The 21,715-nt window shown below is 40.2% G+C and overlaps 1 protein-coding gene across 1 annotated transcript in view; it reads right to left on the reverse strand.

The window, feature by feature from the left end:
• IDO2 (indoleamine 2,3-dioxygenase 2) overlaps positions 1 to 21,715 on the reverse strand; it is a 148,121-nt gene that overhangs the window by 15,993 nt on the left and 110,413 nt on the right. The window contains exons 7-8 of the mRNA XM_053718129.1: positions 21,266 to 21,383; positions 20,627 to 20,678 (exon numbers count right to left, since the gene is read on the reverse strand). Coding sequence (XP_053574104.1) covers positions 20,627 to 20,678; positions 21,266 to 21,383 — 170 coding nt within the window. The remainder of the gene's footprint in view (positions 1 to 20,626; positions 20,679 to 21,265; positions 21,384 to 21,715) is intronic.

The raw sequence follows: 21,715 nt of genomic DNA on the forward strand, positions 1-21,715 counted from the left end.
GAACAACTGACCCCTGGAATTTGAAAGTAGGGGCATTTCTAGCTGCAGAGAGTATCAGTTCTTTATCTTGTAAGAGCAGCATCTTCACTATAACATCTCGTGGCGGAGCCTCCCCCTTAGGTTTAGCCCTCAGAGCTCTGTGGGCTCTTTCCATAGTAAAATCATTGTCTCCTTTATTTCCCGTTATGCTTCTGAAGAGTTGCTGTAGATAAGTAGGTAGATCTTTACCCACAACTGTCTCCGGGATACCTTTTAGCCTTAGGTTACTTCTTCTACTCCTGTTCTCCAGATCTTCTATCTTGTCTTGCATCTCAATGAACAATTGGTGATGCAAGGCTATGGTTTGTGAAAATCTATTTATATCCTCTGTGATTGCTTCGGTATGTTCTTCGATTGCGTCCATTCTGCCTCCTAGTTCTGCGATGTCGGACCTGATCTCTGTTAGACTGACAGTAACTGCCGTGTGCATGGAATCAATTTTAGTCCATAATTTATCAAAGCTGGTTGAGATGTCTTGCTTTGAGACTAAAGATTGCAGATCCACCTTAGTCACTGGGGTCTGATCTGTGTTTGATAGTGCAGTCTCTGAATCTGGGTCCATGTCTTCTGGGATCTCAATATCTGGTTGGTCTATCTGTTTCATTGGTTTGGATGACTTGAAGTATGTGTTCAAAGATGTAGACTTACTTCGTTTGTCTATAGAGGATTTCCTGGCAGACATCTCGGGAGACCTGTGAAAACCCCCAGGCCCCCTCTGTGAAGTGGTGTCGTAGATCAAGGAGCAGATGTCGATAGGAGTATGATCCGCTCAGTGCAGAAAAGGAAACTTTTGAAGTTCTTAAATGTTGGAGGGGGAGGCTCACACCATGCCGTCTCTATTTATATATGCATGTGTACTGTGGAAGTGGCCCTGGTATAATGTCGGTGCTCACCTTTCTGTTATGGATAATATATTCCGGGATACAGTTCCCCAGAGACCCCCATGTGACTCATTTTAACAGTCCAGCTAGATATCAGCCTGCACCTGCACAGCATAGGATCAGCAGCTAAAAGTTCAGCATATTTTTAGGTTTCAATTACACTGCTTTTGTGGGAATTCACACTGCTGCAGGCCTATCTCTACTCCCCAGGGACAGTGTCCTCACAGGACGATTACGGAAAAAAGGCTTCAGGATATGACCAAACAAAGAAAGGCAGCACACACGGATCCTGGTTAAAAACGGAGGTTTAATCCAAGCAGAAGACACACAGCATAACACGGAGGGAAAGGGGGCGTGGCCTTACACGTTTCGTGCCGTGCAGCACTTAGCCATAGGAACCTATGACTAAGTGCAGCACGGCACAAAACGCGTAAGGCCACGCCCCTTTCCCTCCGTGTTATCATGTGTGTTGTCTGCTTGGATTAAACCTCCGTTTTTAACCAGGATCCGTGTGTGCTGCCTTTCTTTGTTCGTTTACCTATTTGGGACCTGCTCTATCCCTTTGCTTCAGGTGGGCACCTCAATACTGATTGACTTTTCACATGCAGTTTGGTATACAAAGCCTTTTTTGCATGTGTTCCTAACATTCACCTTTGGGACTGCCGGGCTGATTTTTGGAAGTGTTCCGGAGCCGTGCTGTTTCCTTTCTCTGATTTTCAGGATATGACCCACCACCTCAAAGGATGGCAGGAAAAGGGAGGGGAGAGAGTAGTACCGTAGTGTTATTAAGTTGTTGCAGCTCAGATGAGATTCCTAGGGCTTTGGATGCTTTATATTAGATTCAATGGGTAAAGCAATGCTGGGGGTCAGTAATCCTTATATCATACAACACTATAATTCAATGACTACAGGTTATTTGGGAAAAAACAGTGTAGGCTCTCAGTTCTCTGTAGTATATTTGTGGGCCAATGGAGTGGGTGCAGGCTGCACCGTTTGAAAAAGAGTGCTGTGTTGTATCAGAAGCTGCAAGGAAAGATGGCCACTTTTCCCGCCACTGGCGGTCCTGTGAAAGTATAGTGTTGATCCTTCAATTTATATTTTAAGCCCCAAAAGGGTGATAATTCAGCTGCAAAGTGTCCCAAAGTATAGAGTCAGCTATCTTAATGTGTGCAGCTAATCTTCTTCTGCTACGTTTTGGGAGATAGCCCCTGGGGTGTTTATAACTGATTGCAGTCAGTAAATGCATCAAATCTCACCCTTAGTAGTCTCATGGGGTCTCTCTCTGCTGTGCATCTGTTGTCATATGGGTCACTGGCTTCTTTGTTCCCTTTTTTAGGGCCGGGGGTTCCGGAGTAGCCCGCAGCTGTGGCCTTTCCTAGAAATCTGCTGGTTCTCGTTTTCGGGTATACCGGAAATTAGCAGGAAGCCACTCCAAAGCAACACCGGATGATCACTGCTTGTATATCCAACACTCAGAGGGGTTTTTGAGGTAAAATTCCCCTGATGAATGTCTAAAACTGATGTTATTTGTCACTAAAAGTGCTGCTAGTCCATTTGCTGGCAAGCTCCGCCTTCGGATCCCCAGATATTTAAAAGAACCCTCCGTGACCTTAAGCCCCATATCAGTCAGCAGAGCATTTTGTGACTTTTGAAGCCAAGTGACTTCAGATATGTCTATGTTAATTTTATAGCCTGAAAATGTACCAAACGTGTCAATGATGTGTAAAAGTTTTTTTAATTGGGTGGTAGGATTGCCCACGAATAGTAGAGGCGGGCAGGCTTTGTGACCATGGCGCCCTTAGGTTACTAGTGTCATAAAAAAAAAATTGTAAAATGAATTGGGCTGTAAAGTAATGTGCCATATCTGGACCTAGGATATTGCAAGTAGAGTATGTAGGAACCTCTCGAGATGATAGTGGGGGCACTTGAATGCAGAGGCCTATATAACCTGTGGGACTGGGGACAGTGAATTGCAATTGAATAAACATTCTCCCTGGCTGACGGTAGCTTACATTACCTAAATATAAAGATATCTGCGGGATGTAAGCGTTTTTTTTTTAAGCTCATAGCCATTAGTATTAATAAATGAGAGAAGTGCCTCAGTATATCTGTTAATAATAAGAGAGTTAGTATCAGCCACTCCTGAAAATATGACACTGCATCCATTGCCAACTGTACAATCCTGAGATCATGTCTCATCTGGAGGTTAGCTGTTAAAAAGAACTGAGCAATTAGGTGGGAAAAATGATACATTAGAGCACTGGAGGCAGAATCGCTGTGGTCCAACCTAAGTATGTATAGGGGCGGATAGGAATGAGGGCCTATAGACCTTGTGAAGCCTAATGGCACTAGTAGTGCCTGGGAGTAATCTATCCCCGACTGGCAGTAGCCCATATTATTTAAATGCTGGAGCATCTGCATAGTGAGAGCGCTGTTGAATACTTTAAAAAACATAAACATTAACAAATGACAGAAAACAATGAAAATCTTTTGAACATAATACTTTCATAGAGTTGTAGTCCGAACAGGCCCCTTAATAAAAGGGAAGTGAGCAATGTCAACATCTGCAAAAAAGAAACAAGATATATTGCATAGTGGTTCTAAGATCAACAATACAGTTACCAATGTTGAATGGTGGGACATCACCCTTTGTCATGAGCTTTTTCAGAAGCCAGGTAGGCCTGCACTGCTGCAGGAGAATGGAAGATTTTGGAGCCTGAGGCCATCTGGAGTTTCATCTTAGCTGGGTATAGGAGAGCAACCCGGCGACCTTGTTCATAGAGTTGGGAACATAGGGGAGCAAAGTCCTTGAGTCGCCTGGTTACCTCTATAGAAAAGTCCTGGAATAGGAGAAGATGATGGTCCTCATATCTAATCTCTTTGGCAGTCCTGTAAGCCCTAAGCATGGCCAGTTTATCCTGGTAGTTTAAGCATTTGAAGATGACTTGTCTTGGCTTCTCCTTAGAATTATCTTCTAGATACCTGTCTGGACCTATACTATGTGACCTCTCTATATCAATAGGTAGATAGTCCTGGGACATACCTAGCAGTTTGGGAAGGGTAGATGGCATAAATTCTAAAAGATCTTTGTCTTTGTCTTTGGAGTGCCAGTCTCAGGCACTCCAATTACACGTAAATTGTTATGTTGACTGCGATTTTCCAAATCCTCCACTTTGTCTTGCAGGTACTGATTCTGTTTCAGTAGATTTTTCAAGGAAACATCCGATTCTTGCTGTCTATCCTCCACCTCTGAGATTCTTTGTTCCGCTACCATCAGGCATGTAGAAAAAGATCTTACTTCACTGGTCAAGGTTTCAACACCGGCTTGCAGAGAGTCCATTTTTGGTAGGAAAAAGGCCTTCAGGTCCTTGAGCAGAGCACTGTGATCTCCAGAGGAGCTTCCTCCCTCCTCCAATTGTGAGGAGTTAGCCATGTGGATTTCAGCATTGAGTTTTAGCTTCTTATTTTGCGCTCTAGCTCTGTGAGTCATGACGTCTAATTTAGGCGAGGATAGTCGAGGGAAATAATCGATAACTGTCATAGATTAAAAAAGGAGGTGAAAACTCTTAAGATTCTTGTATTATGTTTTGACTGTTGTGCTGTGGTTACACTAGGTAATGCTGAGATGTCGCTGCAGACGGTCCTAATGATGGAACCTCAGCAGGAGCACGTGGAGCAACCAGGCAAAAGAGAGAAATGAGTGTAAATAACAAATAAGCTCCTTTTACTTTAAATTGCTGCCAGATAACCATGCTGTGAACTACATCCAGTCTCCCATGAACTCCTATGTCTGAAGGTTTAATAAAACATAGGCTGATTTCTGCTACCTTGATATTAATATGTGTGGAGACAAGCAGACTTCATTAGGAGGATGTCACTTAATTGCAGGGCAAAGCAGTGTGTTTTAATGTCCAGTTTATGGAAAATACTGTTAGGAGGGGGGTGGGAGCCTGCTAGCAGTGTTTAGGGTAATGTCCGGTGTGAAGTATCTCTCCCCTCTCACTTTTCTCTTACAAAACAGCACCCTATAAAAATGTCCACCTTTACTTAGGCCGTTTGATGCTGCTGGCCCGGTTATGTCTGCGGGCTACTTTCGCCCTTATGTTGCAGATGGGCCTCCTGTTTCACTCTCACCTCATTGCCGCTGTGTAGGTGCAGTAGGGACCCGGGTCTGGAGGGAGCCCGATGTGATCACTCCCAAAATGGCGTCTTTTTGCACCTCTTCCTTCTATCTTCCGTGGACCAAGACCGGTCTCTGGGTCCTGCGCAAGTGTACTCAGCTGGGCGGGGCAGACCAAGAAGTCCCCCAGTTGTCCTGCAAGAATTGAGCACGGGGGCAACCGGGATTGCAGACTTTTTTGCCTTAGTTATGCAGTGTGGTACGGAGCTCCGTTTCGTTGCTGCCATCCAGTCGCCCCGCCCACCGGAAGTCGGTCTCTAGTCAGCTTTTTACAGCTATGCTGCATCACCTTCAAGTGCTTCAACATTTGGGTATCCTGTCCCTTTAAATGCAGTTTGTCATATACTTTCTGGCTACTGGTTCTAGCTGCTAGATATATTGGATGCACCTCAGATAGTATAAATGCTAAGGTTTTCTAAAACTGGCACCCATTCACAAAGCTGAAGCACTCAATAGCAGAAGACTGACAAGTGCTTGAGCCAGAAACTTTATAAAGTATATCCACCAACAATCCAACCATGTATTGCAGTTGTAAGCTTTTTTTGAACAGGGTCCTCCTCCCCTTATACTAATTTATTATTTATGGTCTGTTTTATGTACCTGTATTTTTTGCCATTAATCAGTGTTGCTTAAACAAGGTGAGATGTGTCCTTGCTATTAGATTGCCCCAGTTGTGACTCCTATAGATATCTTCCCCAGTAACTAATTTCATGTTCTGCAAGAAAGTGAACTTCTGAGAATAAACCAGAACAGCTCATCATTACAGAGCCGCACTCTCTGTATAGTGATGTCTTTAATTTCCCGCAAGAACATAACCAGTCTCACACACTGTCTATTACAGCTGTGTGAGTTCACTTTGAGATACATCTGAGCTTGATGTGGAACATGCTCAGGGATGTGACATAAAGGACTGGATTACAAGTGTAGCGCTAATTTAACGTGCGCCCTCGTAAAGGGGCAAATTTGCACATTAAATAACCAGTCATTACAAGTGACTGGTTAATGCTCTTGGGAGCTCACGGTAGCACTTTGCGCAATTAACCGGAGGTCAGACCACTGGTTAATTGAAAAATGTCCCCCAATTGCCCCCCCAATTAAAGTGTACAGTACCTTTATTAAAATAAAATATACTAGCATTTTTCTTTAAATAACTGCAAGAAGCAGTTATAAGGGTTCAAGTGAGGGGATGTAGGGCATTGAAAAGTGCCTTTACATAGCAGTCTATGGGGACTGTGTTTTAAACTGTAAATATTTATACAGTATGTATATGCTTATATAGATATATATTTATGTGATAATGTGTACATACACATATAAACACATAAATATATATGTATCATATACATATATATTTGAAATTTGCTGCGCGACTTACCCCTTGCGCTGCGCTAGGTTCTTTGCCGTGTCTGAAGGCATCAGAACGAGGCTCCCATTAGAGCCTATGGAAGCACGCTCTCATGAGTGCAATGCTTCCAGGAAATGTGAACGTGAGGTTGAGTTGTTTCCATATTAACTTATCATATAAATAATTTCACATCCCACTCAGAGTTCAGCCCTTTAGGCAATCTAGAATCTAGTTGAAATATCCAAAATACTTCACATTGCTGTAATATTTCTTCCCTATCTCCCCCTCTAAGGTGTCTAGGGACATGAGTTTGGGTCATTTGTTAATAGGCTTTTGTCACTTTAAGGTGTTAGCTAGTCAACAAAACCTGTTTATCAGAATTGTGATTGGTAGTTTCTAATGGTGCTCTGACAAAATGCAGGCAGACATTTGGCAGACAGACAGAATGCCGAAGCATGTTCCGATTTTGGCCGAGGGCAGATACGTTCCAGAGTGCTCTGTTCTAATCAGGGCCTCGGGGGCCGCAACAGCCTCTGGGAACCTTACCATGGGTCCCAGACCGCACGTCTTGTAATTCTCTGTCTATGAAATTATCTATCGAATCTATCTATTAATCTATCTATCGAATCTATCAAATTTATCTATCGCATCTATTTATCCATCTATCTAATCTATGTATCTATCTATCAAATCTATCTATCTATTTCGTGGCCGGACTGTTATCTGACAGCCACTTGTGTGTCGGCCAAATGTCCGTCGGCCAAATGTCTGTCGGCTAAAAGTCCGGCCACGGTTTCTAATTGAGTAGGAGGGCTGCCTTTCACTATTTAATAAGTGCTAGATTGTTGCTATAGTAAAAGGTAATTGAGTACAGTATTTGCATATGAAACATGTTTGACCTATTTTGATTGTATATGTACCTTTATGGACTTTGATAATTTCATATTTGGCCACTGAGTTTTTCACCAGGAGCAGGGTGTGGACCGTTGCTGTTGTTTTTGGATTTATCATTTTAGCGCTGATGGAGTGCTTGGACCGGCACCTGCCTATGACGTAATTCATAATGAAACGGATACAACACAAGCACAAGTGATTGACGGTGCATTGACGGCGTGAAGATGGCTATCCTCTCTCAGCACCACACTGATCTAGATAAACATCGTTGAACACTACTCTTATTACTGTTTTGGTTTAAGCTTAGGAGACAGCCCATTTTGGTTCAGCACGCTGGGTAATGCATGCTGATTGGTGGCTAAACGAAGCCACCAATCAGCAAGCGCTACCCAGGTGCTGAACCAACGATGGGTAGCCTCCTAAGCTTACATTGTTTCCCCCTAATATTATCCAATATGACTTTTGGTAATGTTAGTGTGTTTTGTCCATGCACAAAAAACAATGTTCCATTCTAAAAGTTTTTGGGGAAACCCAAATATTTTCTTTTGTGATTTACACAGAGCACACAATTAAAATCAATTGATCTCTATTATTTAATTTGTTTGGTTCTCATGATATTCTGTGTTGAAGAGATACCTAGGTAGGCTTCTGGAACACCCCATGGCAGGAAATAGTGCTGCCATCTAGTGCTCCTGAAATGGGCTTGTTCCTAATCATACAAACCTGCTTTTCAACAAAAGATACCAAAAGAACAAAGAAAAAGTGAAAATAGAAGTACATTAGAAAGTTGTTTAAAATTGCATGCTACATTATGAAAGAAAACGTTTGGGTTTAATTTCCTTTTAAGCTTCTTATACAACCAAACTTTGATCATCAAAGGTTCATTTCGAATTACTATTAAATAGTTTGATGCTTTAAAAATGTGTACTAAAATATTATGCAAATGAATGCTAATTGCAAATCATTAATTGATGTTAGTTACAAATGTTCTGTTTTTCTTCTGTCCAGTTGTACACAACCCCCTGCAAAAATTATTGAAAAGTCCAAAGAAAGTTTTTTTTATTGTTTTTGTATATTTACCCAATCCCAGTATAAGAAAAACAGATTTTACGGTTATGTTATATTTGTAATTTTAGCGGTGTACCTAAGTAAAACAGAAACACATCTAATTGAATGGAATGCCATAGGAAAGTAGTCAAAAATCATCCAGGCGTGAGTTTTCTTATGGAAGTGAATGGATTGGAGTATGTGCTGGGATTGATTAAAGTGACGCCAGCCTCATTTTGAGCATTAGCTTTCATTTTGTAGAAGATTTCAATGGCAGACTAAATGTCAAGGGGAACATTTGTTCTATGTTTTGAATGTCAAACAGATACAAATTTGCTGATCTTTAGTCTGCCCCTTACTACATTCACAATCTTCACATTGCCTGTGGCAGAATGGAGAAACCACTAATGCTTGCAGAACATCTGCTCACTTACACACAGGACTGGGCAGTAGCATTTACTTCCACAGGCAGACCCAGATGTGCTCCATAGAACCATCACCAATAGCTAGAGCTCTATTTATAAGTTTAGCTTTGTTTCTTGAGACATTCAGCAACCAAGAAACAGGGACAGGAAATTGGCAACATAAAATGTTTTTACTCAGTCCTCCTAAAGCCCCCAGAAGATGCTACATCTGAGCCTAGATGTGAGAAAACTCCACTGTCATAGACCCCCTTTGATCCAGATATTGCCCACCCCCCACCCCACCATGGCCATACCATAAATTCACATGACTTATATGTATACACGAAACAATGTGTACATTGCCAGCAGCAGTACTATTCTTCCCATATCAATTATGTAAACTATTTGCTGTCCTAAAGTTAAAATACACTAACACACAAAGGAATGTAATCCCAGGCTGCTCGCTAAAAATAAATATAATTTCCGGGGGCCTGGAGGAAAAGGGAATGAGCTAAAATTATCCTAAAAACACAAAGCCTGAGAGTATGTCCCTAGACAGACAGAACAGTGGGATGTCAGGAATGCAGAGGGCAAAAATGAGGGGGGGGGAAATAATAAAAAAATAAAAAAAATAAAAAATAAATATATACATATATAAAAGAAAGCAGACAAAGAGAATAGTGCTACAAATATTTAGAATAGTATGATTATTGCAATATAATTGATGCAATATAATTGAATACAATATATAATGAAGATAGTAATGGTGATGATAGGGATGTCGGACTTTGAACACTACTACAGTTACACCAATCAACAGTTAAAAATTGTTATTTGAGTCCCAAAATCACAATATCAAATTTATTTAGGTTTATAAAAATCAATACAAAAAATAGGGCGCAATAAAACAATTTCTCTAGGTCAGTAATCCAAAAAAAGGTAATGGAAAGCGACCAAATATACACTCAAAACAAAATATATATAAAAATGATAAAGAGTAAAAAAAAAAAAAAAAAGGTATGAATAAGATTAGTATAAAAAAGGGGTAAAAACCAATTCTTATCTGTGTCAACTTCATCGTTAACTTCAATGGCGTTCAAGCGATCGCATTTACTTTCAACTTGTAATACGAGCACTACATCCGACGTACGCAAACGATAAACCTGATATTGCTTGTGCTTAACTGTTGGTGCACTACTCGTAATCTGGCCTATGTGTTTGCTCCAAAAAGGTTGAGAAAAAAATATTTGCATTTCTTGATATTTAGGTTCTTTAGAAAATATATAAAATAAGAGATTATAGTCAGGAGATAAAAAGTCCTCTGCAAAATCTTACTATCCTGGGATAGATTGTAAGTTCAACACAATCATGAAATGCAGGCACGGATGCGTAAATGGCAGTGTAAAGTTTATTAAGTGAAAATGGCAGGAGTAAACATAAAATGCCAGTAAATGGGAAGACTAGGTCTTACGCGTTTTGGCTGAGAGCCGCCTTAGTCATAGACCTAGAATGTAAGTTCCCACATGAAGAGAGCACTCAATTCCTCCTGTATTTGACATATTTTTGTCTTGTCTCTCACCAGTATTGTATCATCGTTTTACTTTTATCAATTGTACCCATGGATAGCGCTGCAGAATTTGTTGGCGCTTTATAAATGAAGTATAATAATTATAAAAATATATGTATATTTACCTTTTATTTTCTTTACTTTTTCAGTTATTTTATTCCATTTTATTTTCTGTTTTCTATATCATCACATACTTTTCTTAAATGAGATTGAAGAAGTTTCTCTAAAACAGATATTTTCACTTAATTTCATTTAATTGTTTATTTCTCAATTCTCTACCTCTATCTACAGTTCCTCTCTTCAACTGGAGCAAATTTAATAGTTCAGTTACAAAAAATATACTCATTCTAATAAGTATATATTAAAATCTGACCAATACAGGTATAACAGATTGATTTACCTAAAGTTAATACACACTAATTATGTCTAAGTCCTGAAAGTAAATGTACCAGTTAATTAGACTTGCTACCACTAGCAATATAGTAGATACCTGTCATTCATTGGTCCATACATCCTATTTAAGGCTCCAGCATAGGAGAGGAAATTGTCTCTGATGAAGCACATGTACGCATGCGTGAAATGCGTCAGATAACAGGGAGCACCTTATTGTAACCTATGGCTCGGATCCAATAAACTGAAGGATTTGTACACTTTGGGGCTCATTGTTTTCTTTTTTCGCGCTGACTAAAAACTCTTTTCTGATAACAAAATTAGTTGGTGTGTGTGTGTGTTTTCTCTATTCTCAGAAATCTTGTGTGACTTATTTTCCTACTATAAAAAACAGAGCATGACAGTAGTTTTAGACTTGCTTGCAAATGATGATCAAACATACTAAACCAGAGTAACCTTTGCTTCTGCAACATTCATTATACCTGCAGACGTTTTCTTTAATATAGAAAAGGTATTATAGATGAGGCTATAAGACCCTATTGCCCTACAAGCAAAATCTGGACACCTTTATATGTGATATAAACAGGGAGAAACGTATACTATCTATCTATCTATCTATCTATCTATCTATATATATATATATATATATATATATATATATATATATATACTGTATATATATATATATATATATATATATATATATATATATATGTACAGGGAGTGCAGAATTATTAGGCAAATGAGTATTTTGACCACATCATCCTCTTTATGCATGTTGTCTTACTCCAAGCTGTATAGGCTCGAAAGCCTACTACCAATTAAGCATATTAGGTGATGTGCATCTCTGTAATGAGAAGGGGTGTGGTCTAATGACATCAACACCCTATATCAGGTGTGCATAATTATTAGGCAACTTCCTTTCATTTGGCAAAATGGGTCAAAAGAAGGACTTGACAGGCTCAGAAAAGTAAAAAATAGTGAGATATCTTGCAGAGGGATGCAGCACTCTTAAAATTGCAAAGCTTCTGAAGCGTGATCATCGAACAATCAAGCGTTTCATTCAAAATAGTCAACAGGGTCGCAAGAAGCGTGTGGAAAAACCAAGGCGCAAAATAACTGCCCATGAACTGAGAAAAGTCAAGCGTGCAGCTGCCAAGATGCCACTTGCCACCAGTTTGGCCATATTTCAGAGCTGCAACATCACTGGAGTGCCCAAAAGCACAAGGTGTGCAATACTCAGAGACATGGCCAAGGTAAGAAAGGCTGAAAGACGACCACCACTGAACAAGACACACAAGCTGAAACGTCAAGACTGGGCCAAGAAATATCTCAAGACTGATTTTTCTAAGGTTTTATGGACTGATGAAATGAGAGTGAGTCTTGATGGGCCAGATGGATGGGCCCGTGGCTGGATTGGTAAAGGGCAGAGAGCTCCAGTTCGACTCAGACGCCAGCAAGGTGGAGGTGGAGTACTGGTTTGGGCTGGTATCATCAAAGATGAGCTTGTGGGGCCTTTTCGGGTTGAGGATGGAGTCAAGCTCAACTCCCAGTCCTACTGCCAGTTTCTGGAAGACACATTCTTCAAGCAGTGGTACAGGAAGAAGTCTGCATCCTTCAAGAAAAACATTATTTTCATGCAGGACAATGCTCCATCACACGCGTCCAAGTACTCCACAGCGTGGCTGGCAAGAAAGGGTATAAAAGAAGAAAATCTAATGACATGGCCTCCTTGTTCACCTGATCTGAACCCCATTGAGAACCTGTGGTCCATCATCAAATGTGAGATTTACAAGGAGGGAAAACAGTACACCTCTCTGAACAGTGTCTGGGAGGCTGTGGTTGCTGCTGCACGCAATGTTGATGGTGAACAGATCAAAACACTGACAGAATCCATGGATGGCAGGCTTTTGAGTGTCCTTGCAAAGAAAGGTGGCTATATTGGTCACTGATTTGTTTTTGTTTTGTTTTTGAATGTCAGAAATGTATATTTGTGAATGTTGAGATGTTATATTGGTTTCACTGGTAAAAATAAATAATTGAAATGGGTATATATTTGTTTTTTGTTAAGTTGCCTAATAATTATGCACAGTAATAGTCACCTGCACACACAGATATCCCCCTAAAATAGCTATAACTAAAAACAAACTAAAAACTACTTCCAAAATTATTCAGCTTTGATGTTAATGAGTTTTTTGGGTTCATTGAGAACATGGTTGTTGTTCAATAATAAAATTAATCCTCAAAAATACAACTTGCCTAATAATTCTGCACTCCCTGTATATATATATATAATACAGACCAAACAGCTCCATTTATATATGAGTGACATCCCTGTAGCATATAAAAATGAGTGTAAAACTTACATTAAAGGGACATAATACTCATATGCTAAATCACTTGAAACTGATGCAGTATAACTGTAAAAAGCTGACAGGAAAATATCTCTATGTAAAAAAGGAAGATATTTTACCTCACAATTTCCTCAGCTCAGCAGAGTAAGTTCTGTGTAAAAAGTTATACTCAGCTGCTCCCAGCTGCAGGTAAAAAAAAATAAAAAAATGAAGAAATGAACAGCAGCCAATCAGCATCAGCAGTGCTGAGGTCATGAACTCTTACTGTGATCTCATGAGATTTGACTTAACTCTCATGAGATTTCATAGTAAGCTTCCTTTACCTGATTGGTGAAATAATATGAGAGTGCACGAAGCTCATCCTTTCAGTTGTCCCGGGACAGACATACTAATATGCTGCTTAGAAATCCTTTACAATGGGAGGTGGCTACTGAGGAACTTTTTAGGTAAAATATCTTTCTTTTTTACATAGAGATGTTCAGGTGATATTTTCTAATCAGCTTTTTACAGCTATGCTGCATCACTTTCAAGTGTTTAAACATTTGGGTATTATGGCCCTTTAAGCACATATAAAAGGTGCAGAAGTTTATGTTAGTGTGACATATTTACATTTGCTTATAGTTAGGACTAATAAGTGAATATAAAACTATGGGGCCAATCACATTTTTTTTGGATATTGACTTCTGATAACTTGTTTTGGCTGATATGGGAGGCCTGTTTTTCCAAAAAAAAAGATTTAGCTGCTAAAGCCCAGAGCAATGAACAAGTTCCCAAAATTTGTTTTTCATGGTTAAGTATTTATTATCGGAATACAAACTGGGAATCCAACCGAAATTGACATATACAATGGCACTTTCACACCTATTAAGGTTACAGTACAGTTATTTTGAACTAACCTCTTTGTTCAGTATGTAAAGCAAATACTCATTAACATGGGACAGTTTAAGTTATTGTAATTTAAATCCATCCTGATTACTGCTAAACAATATCAATGTCATTTGTATTTAAGTTTGTAAGTTTGCTCAAATTATATTGACACTTAATATTTTAAAAGCATTGTTTTTTCCAGTATTTCCAATTATTTATTTCAAAAGAACCATTTCCCGGTTTAGCTTGATATACATTTGATACAAAGTGCCTGTGTCACCCTTGTTTGTATCTGTCAGGGTACCAGGAATCAGACTGAGAGGTGAAGTGCAAAAATAATCACACCTTTATTAATAACAAAAAATAATAAAAAGTCCACAAGCCAAATGACAAGCCAGGAGTCAAAGCCACAGCTGGCCATAAGAGGGCGCCCAGATGAGTGAGCAGCGTTACACACTCTGCATCAGATTCAGTGAGAGAGGTAAGTAAAATGGCAGCCAGCAGCAAATAGCAAACAAAGCAGGGTGAAACGCTAACAGTACCATCCCCTCAATGACCCCTCCCCTGCAGGAGGACAAAAGGCTTATTGGGAAACGGGCATGGAAGGCACAGAGGAGGGTGGGAGCTTGAACATCAGAGGAGAGAAACTCATGAACGCTCCTCTAGACCGTAACCCCTCCAGTGAACCAAATACTGTACGCAACCCCTGGACATACGGGGTGTCAATAATGCTGCTGACCTCATATTCTTCATAGTTGTCGACTGAAATAGGATGGGGACAAGGCCACACAGTGGTAAACTGATTACAAACCAATGGTTTCAAGAGGGAAACATGAAAAACATTAGATATGCGCATTGAAGGAGGAAGGTCAACAGCGTAGGCAACAGGATTGACCCATCTGAGTATTCGAAAAGGACCAACATAAAGGGGAGCCAGTTTATTGGAAAGCACAAAAAGGTTCAAGTTGCAGGAGGACAGCCAAACCCTCTTACTAACCTGGTAGGGAGGCGCAGGCAAACACCTACAATCAGCCTGAATTTTTTTGCGCTGCATAGACCGATGAAGGCAAACCTGAATCTGCACCCACGTGGAATAGAGTTGCCGGAGATGCTCCTCCAAAGCCGGAATACACTGAGAAATGAATGAATCGCGCAACAAGGATGGTTGAAACCCATAATTCACCATGAACGGGGATAACTGGGAGGAAGCATTAATAGCACTATTGCGAGCGAACTCTACCCAAGGTAACAGTTCAGACCAATTATTGTGGTGATCTGAGACATAGCAATGGAGAAACTGTTCCAGAGCTTGATTAGACCGTTCCGCAGCCCCATTGGATTGAGAGTGATATGCTGATGAGAATGAAAGCTGGATCCTCATTTGAGCACTAAAGAAGAGCAACAATGTGGAGACAAACTGGCTACACCGGTCCGAGACTATCTCCTTGGGTAACCCATGTAAACGGAAGACCTCCAGAGCAAATATTGAAGCAAGCTCCTGAGCAGTAGGCAGATTCTTCAAAGGAATGCAATGTGACATTTCAGAAAAACAGTCCACCACCATTAGGAAAACAGTAATGCCATTGGAAACAGGGAGTTTGACAATGAAGTCCATGGAAAGATGTGTCCAAGGACGCTCACCTTTAGCAATTGGTTGGACTTCGAGGAGTCTTGTTCTGTGCACAGACTGAGCAGGAGGCAACATAAGCAGCAACATCAGAATGAAGACCTGGCCACCAGAAATGTCGAGTGACAGACCAAATCATTTGGTTCTTGAGCGGGTGACCTGCGGCTTTAGGATAGTGGTAAGTGTGCAATATTTTAGTTTGAAGAGTCTCAGGTACAAAGCACTTACCACTAGGTTTCTCAGGAGGTGCATTGGTTTGTGCAGCCAGGATCTCCTCCCCCAAGGGAGAAGTCAAATTAGTACGTATGGTGGCCAAAATCCCCTCGTCCATGGACAGAGGCAAAAATTTCGAGAGAGGTCATCAGCCCTAACATTCTTACTACCATGCAGTAGGAAACCACATAATTAAACCGAGACAAAAATAGTGCCCATGTGGCCTAGTACCCTTTGAGAAAATGCCTCCATTCCTTTAGTGCCAAAATTATGGCCAGTAATTCCCTGTCACCAATTTCATAATTGCACTCCGCTGGAGACAATTTCTTAGAGAAGAAACCACATTGATGTAAGGAACTGTCAGGCGTAGGACGTTGAGACAAGAGGGCACCTACTCCAGTTTCAGACGCATCGACTTCAAGAATGAAAGGCAAGACAGGTTTAGGATGAGCCAGAACTGGAGCGGCAGCAAAGGCAGTCTTAAGACTCTCAAAGGCCTTAATGGCAGTAGGTGACCAATGGAGTGTATCATTCTCTTTATGGGTCATGTCTGTGATAGGTTTGACCAAGGAAGAAAAGTTTATAATAAACTTTCTATAGTAATTGTCGAAGCCCAAAAAATGTTTAATAGACCAAAGACCAACTGGGCGAGGCCACTGAAGACAACTTGTCAGGATCCATGGAGAACCCTGCAACAGAGATTACATAACCTAGGAAGGTTACTTGAGTCTGATGGAACTCACATTTCTCGAGTTTACAAAACCCATGTGAAATCAGAACGATGAGCCTCAAGTGTGGGTGAGTGTATGAGGATGTCTTTTAAGTACACCACAGCACACTGTTGCAACATATCTCGTAGGACACCATTAATAAATTCCTGGAAAACAGCAGGAGTTCATCCATGATGGTGGGTAAAGGTGGATTATTAGCACCATCAGGATTCATGGCCCTTGCGTAATGTCAGGGTACCAGAAATCAGACTGAGAGGTGAAGTGCAAAAATAATCACACCTTTATTAATAACAAAAAGATAATAAAAAGTCCACAAGCCAAATGACAAGCCAGGAGTCAAAGCCACAGCAGGTAGTCAGACGAGCCGAGTCAGGAGCCAAAGCGAGTAGTCAGACGAGCCGGGATCAGGAACTAGGAAAACAGCAGAGTCAGGAACAAGCAAGGGATCAGGAACCAGAAAGAACGTCAGACAAGCCAGGTAATACACATGAACTGGAACACAGGAACTAAAAAACAAGTCTGAGACAACACAAGGGCAAAAACATACTGAACAGAGGCCCTTTAAATAATAAGTGTGACATCATAATCCTGGTACTGCAACCTGTCTCACACTAATGATGTGCAGGCCTGAAACATTGTATGTGTGTTCTGGGACCCTACATGGAAGAATAAGGGTCTTTTATTGATTTTAAAGGCTGGAATCTTTTTATCTTTTTGTTTTTTTCACAATAATAATGTTCACCAGTTTGGCAATAAGAGGGTGCCAAGATGAGTGAGCAGTGTTACACACTCTGCATCAGATTCAGTGAGAGAGATAAATAAAATGGCAGCCAGCAGCAAATAGCAAACAAAGCAGGGTGAAATCCTGACAGTATCTCAGTGTGTTTGGTTGAAAGCATGCATTACGTGGCTGATGGTTAGGGACTTAAGGAGCAAGAGACCTTGACGTGGTCCTGTGCCTATCGCAATGTGGCCAAATTCTGTAACTCTTCCATTTTGCTTTTAATCTAGCTGTGTGTTGCGAGAGAGTGGAAGACTTTATATATATTGTGTATGTGTGTGTATACACACTCACTGGCTACTTTATTAGGTATACCTTGCTAGTACTGGGTTGGACCCCCTTTTGCCTTCAGAACTGCCTTAATTCTTCATGGCATAGCTTCAACAAGGTGTTGGAAACATTCCTCAGACATTTTGGTCCATATTGACATGATAGCATCACGCAGTTGCTGCAGATTTTTCAGCTGCACATCCATGATGTGAATCTCCCGTTCCACCACATCCCAAAGGTGCTCTATTGCATTAAGATCTGGTGACTGTGGAGGCCATTGGAGTACAGCAAACTCATTATCATGTTCAAGAAACCAGTTTGAGATGATTTGAGCTTTGTGACATGGTGCATTATCCTGCTGGAAGTATCCATCAGAAGATGGGTACACTATAGTCATTAAGGGATGGACATGGTCAGCAACAATACTCAGGTAGGCCATGGCATTTAAACAATGCTTAATTGGTACTAAGTGGCCCAAAGTGTGCCAAGAAAATATCCCCCACGCCATTACACCACCACCACCTGCCTGAACCGTTGATACAAGGCAGGATGGATTTATGCATTCATGTTGTTTATGCCAAATTCTGACCCTACCATCTGAATGTTGCAGCTGAAATTGAGACTCCTCAGACCAGGCAACGTTTTTCCAATCTTCTATTGTCCAATTTTAGTGAGCCTGTGCGAATTGCAGCCTCAGTTTTCTGTTCTTAGCTGACAGGAGTGACACCTGGTGTGGTCTTCTGTCGCTTTAGGCCATTTGCATCAAGGTTCATCATGTTGTGCATTCAGAGATGGTATTCTGCATACCTTGGTTGTAACAAGTGGTTATTTGAGTTACTGTTGCCTTTCAGACCAGCCCGTCTGGCACCAACAACCATGCCACGTTCTTTCCCATTCTGATGCTCAGCAAGTTGTTTTCACCACGTCTAGATGCCTAAATGCATTGAGTTGCTGCCATGTGATTGGCTGATTAGCAATTTGTGTTACCAATCAATTGAACAGGTCTACCTAATAAACTGGCTGGTGTATATATATATATATATATATATATATATATTCAAAAATATAAAAAGAAAGACACCATAGGACGCTTTTACCAGTTTCATGCTAAGCAGCACATACCCGTCTCCAAATTGCATTGCACAAGATTTCCATGGCGTTCTTACCAGAAACTCAAACAAGTATTTGTACTCACAGGTGTCCTCATCGAACACCGCTTACCCGCATCAGGTTGTACACTTCCTGATTTAAGAGACAGCTGTTATTCCTTCAAATCTTGTGCAATGCAATTTGGAGACAGGTATGTGCTGCTTAGCACGAGACTGGTAAAAGCGAAACCCAGTCTTTGACTTTATCTACATTTAACTTGTACAGTTAACTTCCATGAATGTATAAAGAATATCAGAATTTGCTGACATACATTGTTGTGGACCATCCCTGGGGACTTTTACGCTATTAGCATTTGGGAACTGCTACAAAGTAACTTGTTACCTTTAGTTATTCCTGAATATGTAAAACCTGTTATGTTGCGTTTTGAATCTACTAGTTTATGAATGATTTGTCTCGCTCTAATCCCTGCAAATGTTTGTAAATTTGGTGGTACCGCTATTTTACTATGCAGGTTGACTGTTAGTGCACACATTTTGTCAATTACTGAGCATGTTGAATTATGTCATTTGTTATTAGCTTAGACTGAGGGACATATTTATCAAGCTCCGTAAAACAGAAGTCTAAAGACCACTGTTACATAACTTGTCCGCCTGCTCTGAGGCGGCGGACAGAAATCAACCCGATCGAATATGATCTGGTTAATTGACACCCCCTGCTAGCGGCCAATTGGCCGCAAATCTTAAGGGGGCCGCATTGCACCAGTAGTTCACAAGAACTGCTGGTGCAATGATAAATGCCGACAGCGTATGTGCAGCGGACATGATACGCTACTTTGTATCATGTCCGCTCACACATTGTTAAATAGGCCCCTAAGTTTTTTGCTGATATCAACTTATAGTCGTTATTTTGCTGGCCAGCTTAGTGTGCAGGAAACTATGTTATGTGTTATATATTTATGCGCATATGTTTTCCATACACAATGCATCTTGCTAAATAAATTAATTTGATTATAAAAGAGTGCTGAATTCCATCGCTTTGTATAGGACTTTCCTAAGTCCTATGGTGTCTTTCTTTTTCTATTTTTGAATATATTAATTTTGAGGGCCTGCACCATTATTAGTTATAATAAATAGTAATTTGAGCATTACAGTGCTGAATCTGATAAAAGTTTGTATCTCTCTCCTATCTCAGTATACTTATATATATATATATATATATATATATATATATATATATATACGGTATATATATATAACATTACAAATGTTTTTCACATGAAGAGGCTGATTTATCATTTGTCTGGTGAACATGATCCGCTGTAGCAATGTTGTTCGCCAGACATCGATAAATGCAGACAGCATACGCTGTCTGCATTTATCATTGCACAAACTGTTCTGGTGATATGCTTGTGCAATGCTGCCCCCTGCAGATTCGCTGCCAATCGGCCACTAGCTAGCAGGGGGGTGTCAATCAACCCGATTGTATTCGATCGGGCGGATTGATGTCTGCAGCCTCAGAGGCAGCGGACGAGTTAAGGAACAGCGGTCTTAACTCCTATTTCCATCAACCCCGAAGAGTGTGTGTACACATTGATCATTGATCCTGGGAATTAAAAAGAATCATCCCCAAGATTTTGTGTCATTAAGTTAAAATGCTATCACATAATTTATTTAGCCCCTGAAACCTCAAAATGTGTACTTGGTATGTTTTCACCTATTTCTTAGATCAACAATAAACATTTGTGTGAGCACATTTTGTTAAAACATACACTGATGATTTTTCAAATGGAACATAAATAAGCCCTTGCATCATATAACCTTTATACCTGTATGTAAAAATTGTACCAGAGAATTGAACAAACAAAAAAAATAACAGATACCATTAGTGGAGAATTATATAACAAATGTATTCTGTGCTCACACTTACCCTGCCAGGAACGGTCGAATTGTGTTGTAAAATACATCTGGGTCCACATAATCTGTAAAAGGGTAGAGAGTAAGTGTGATGTGTGCACGGGGAAAGGGGATAAGATCAAAGGAGTGAGGGCTAATTATGAGTGGTAAATATGAGTAGAGAAATGATTAAAGGGACATAAAACCCAATTTTTTTTCTTTCATGATTCAAATAGAACATACAATTTTAAACAATGTTCCAATTTACTTCTATTATAATTTTTTCATTGTTTTCTTGTTATCCTTTGTTGAAAAGCAGGAAGGTACGTTTAGGAGTGTGCACGTGTCTGCAGTACTATATGGAAGCAGTTTAGCAACAATAGTATACATTAGCAAGAGCACTAGATGGCAGCCCTATTTCCTGTCACGTATTGCTCCAGACATTTGCACGCTACCTATCTAGATATCTCCTCAACAAAGAATAACAATAGAACAAATCTGATAATAGAAGTATATTGGAAACTTTAAAAAAAAATATATTCTCTATCTGAATCACGGAAGACATTTTTTGGATTTTATGTCCCTTTAAGTGGAAATTAATGGGGCTTGGAGTATGAGCAGTTAGAGGAGATAGATCAGGTATCATTGTAAGTGTACACAAAAGTTCACTGACTGTTCATGAGCTGCAGAGAGTCACTCATCTTGTTAATCGATTGTTCCAGTTCACCCAGAGCTCTGAGCAGTGTCTGCTTATCCTCATGTAACACTGCGCTAACCGCCTGAGCGACAGCCTGCAAGGCAGAAAACCAGACGTACATTCAGACACTTCCAGGCAATTCTCCTTAATGCCAGAGCAGTATTCTTTAATGGAGCGTGCTAATGTAAAATGAAATTATTTAAAGGGACATGATATTGAAGGATAGCTGTATAAAGCTGACTAGAAAATATAAAATATTTAAGCAGCCTGACATCATGCTTGTGCCAGGACAAGCTATGGAGTTTGCATCTGTCATGTTATTTTCCTTCCTATAAAAGATATGTTGTAAGCCTGATGAAACAGCCTGTGTGCTGAGAAACGCGTCGCTTGTTTTTACTTGTTTTCATTTAGTAAAAGTATTACTTT

This window comes from Bombina bombina, chromosome 6, assembly GCF_027579735.1.
Source record: "Bombina bombina isolate aBomBom1 chromosome 6, aBomBom1.pri, whole genome shotgun sequence".
Taxonomy (NCBI): domain Eukaryota; kingdom Metazoa; phylum Chordata; class Amphibia; order Anura; family Bombinatoridae; genus Bombina; species Bombina bombina.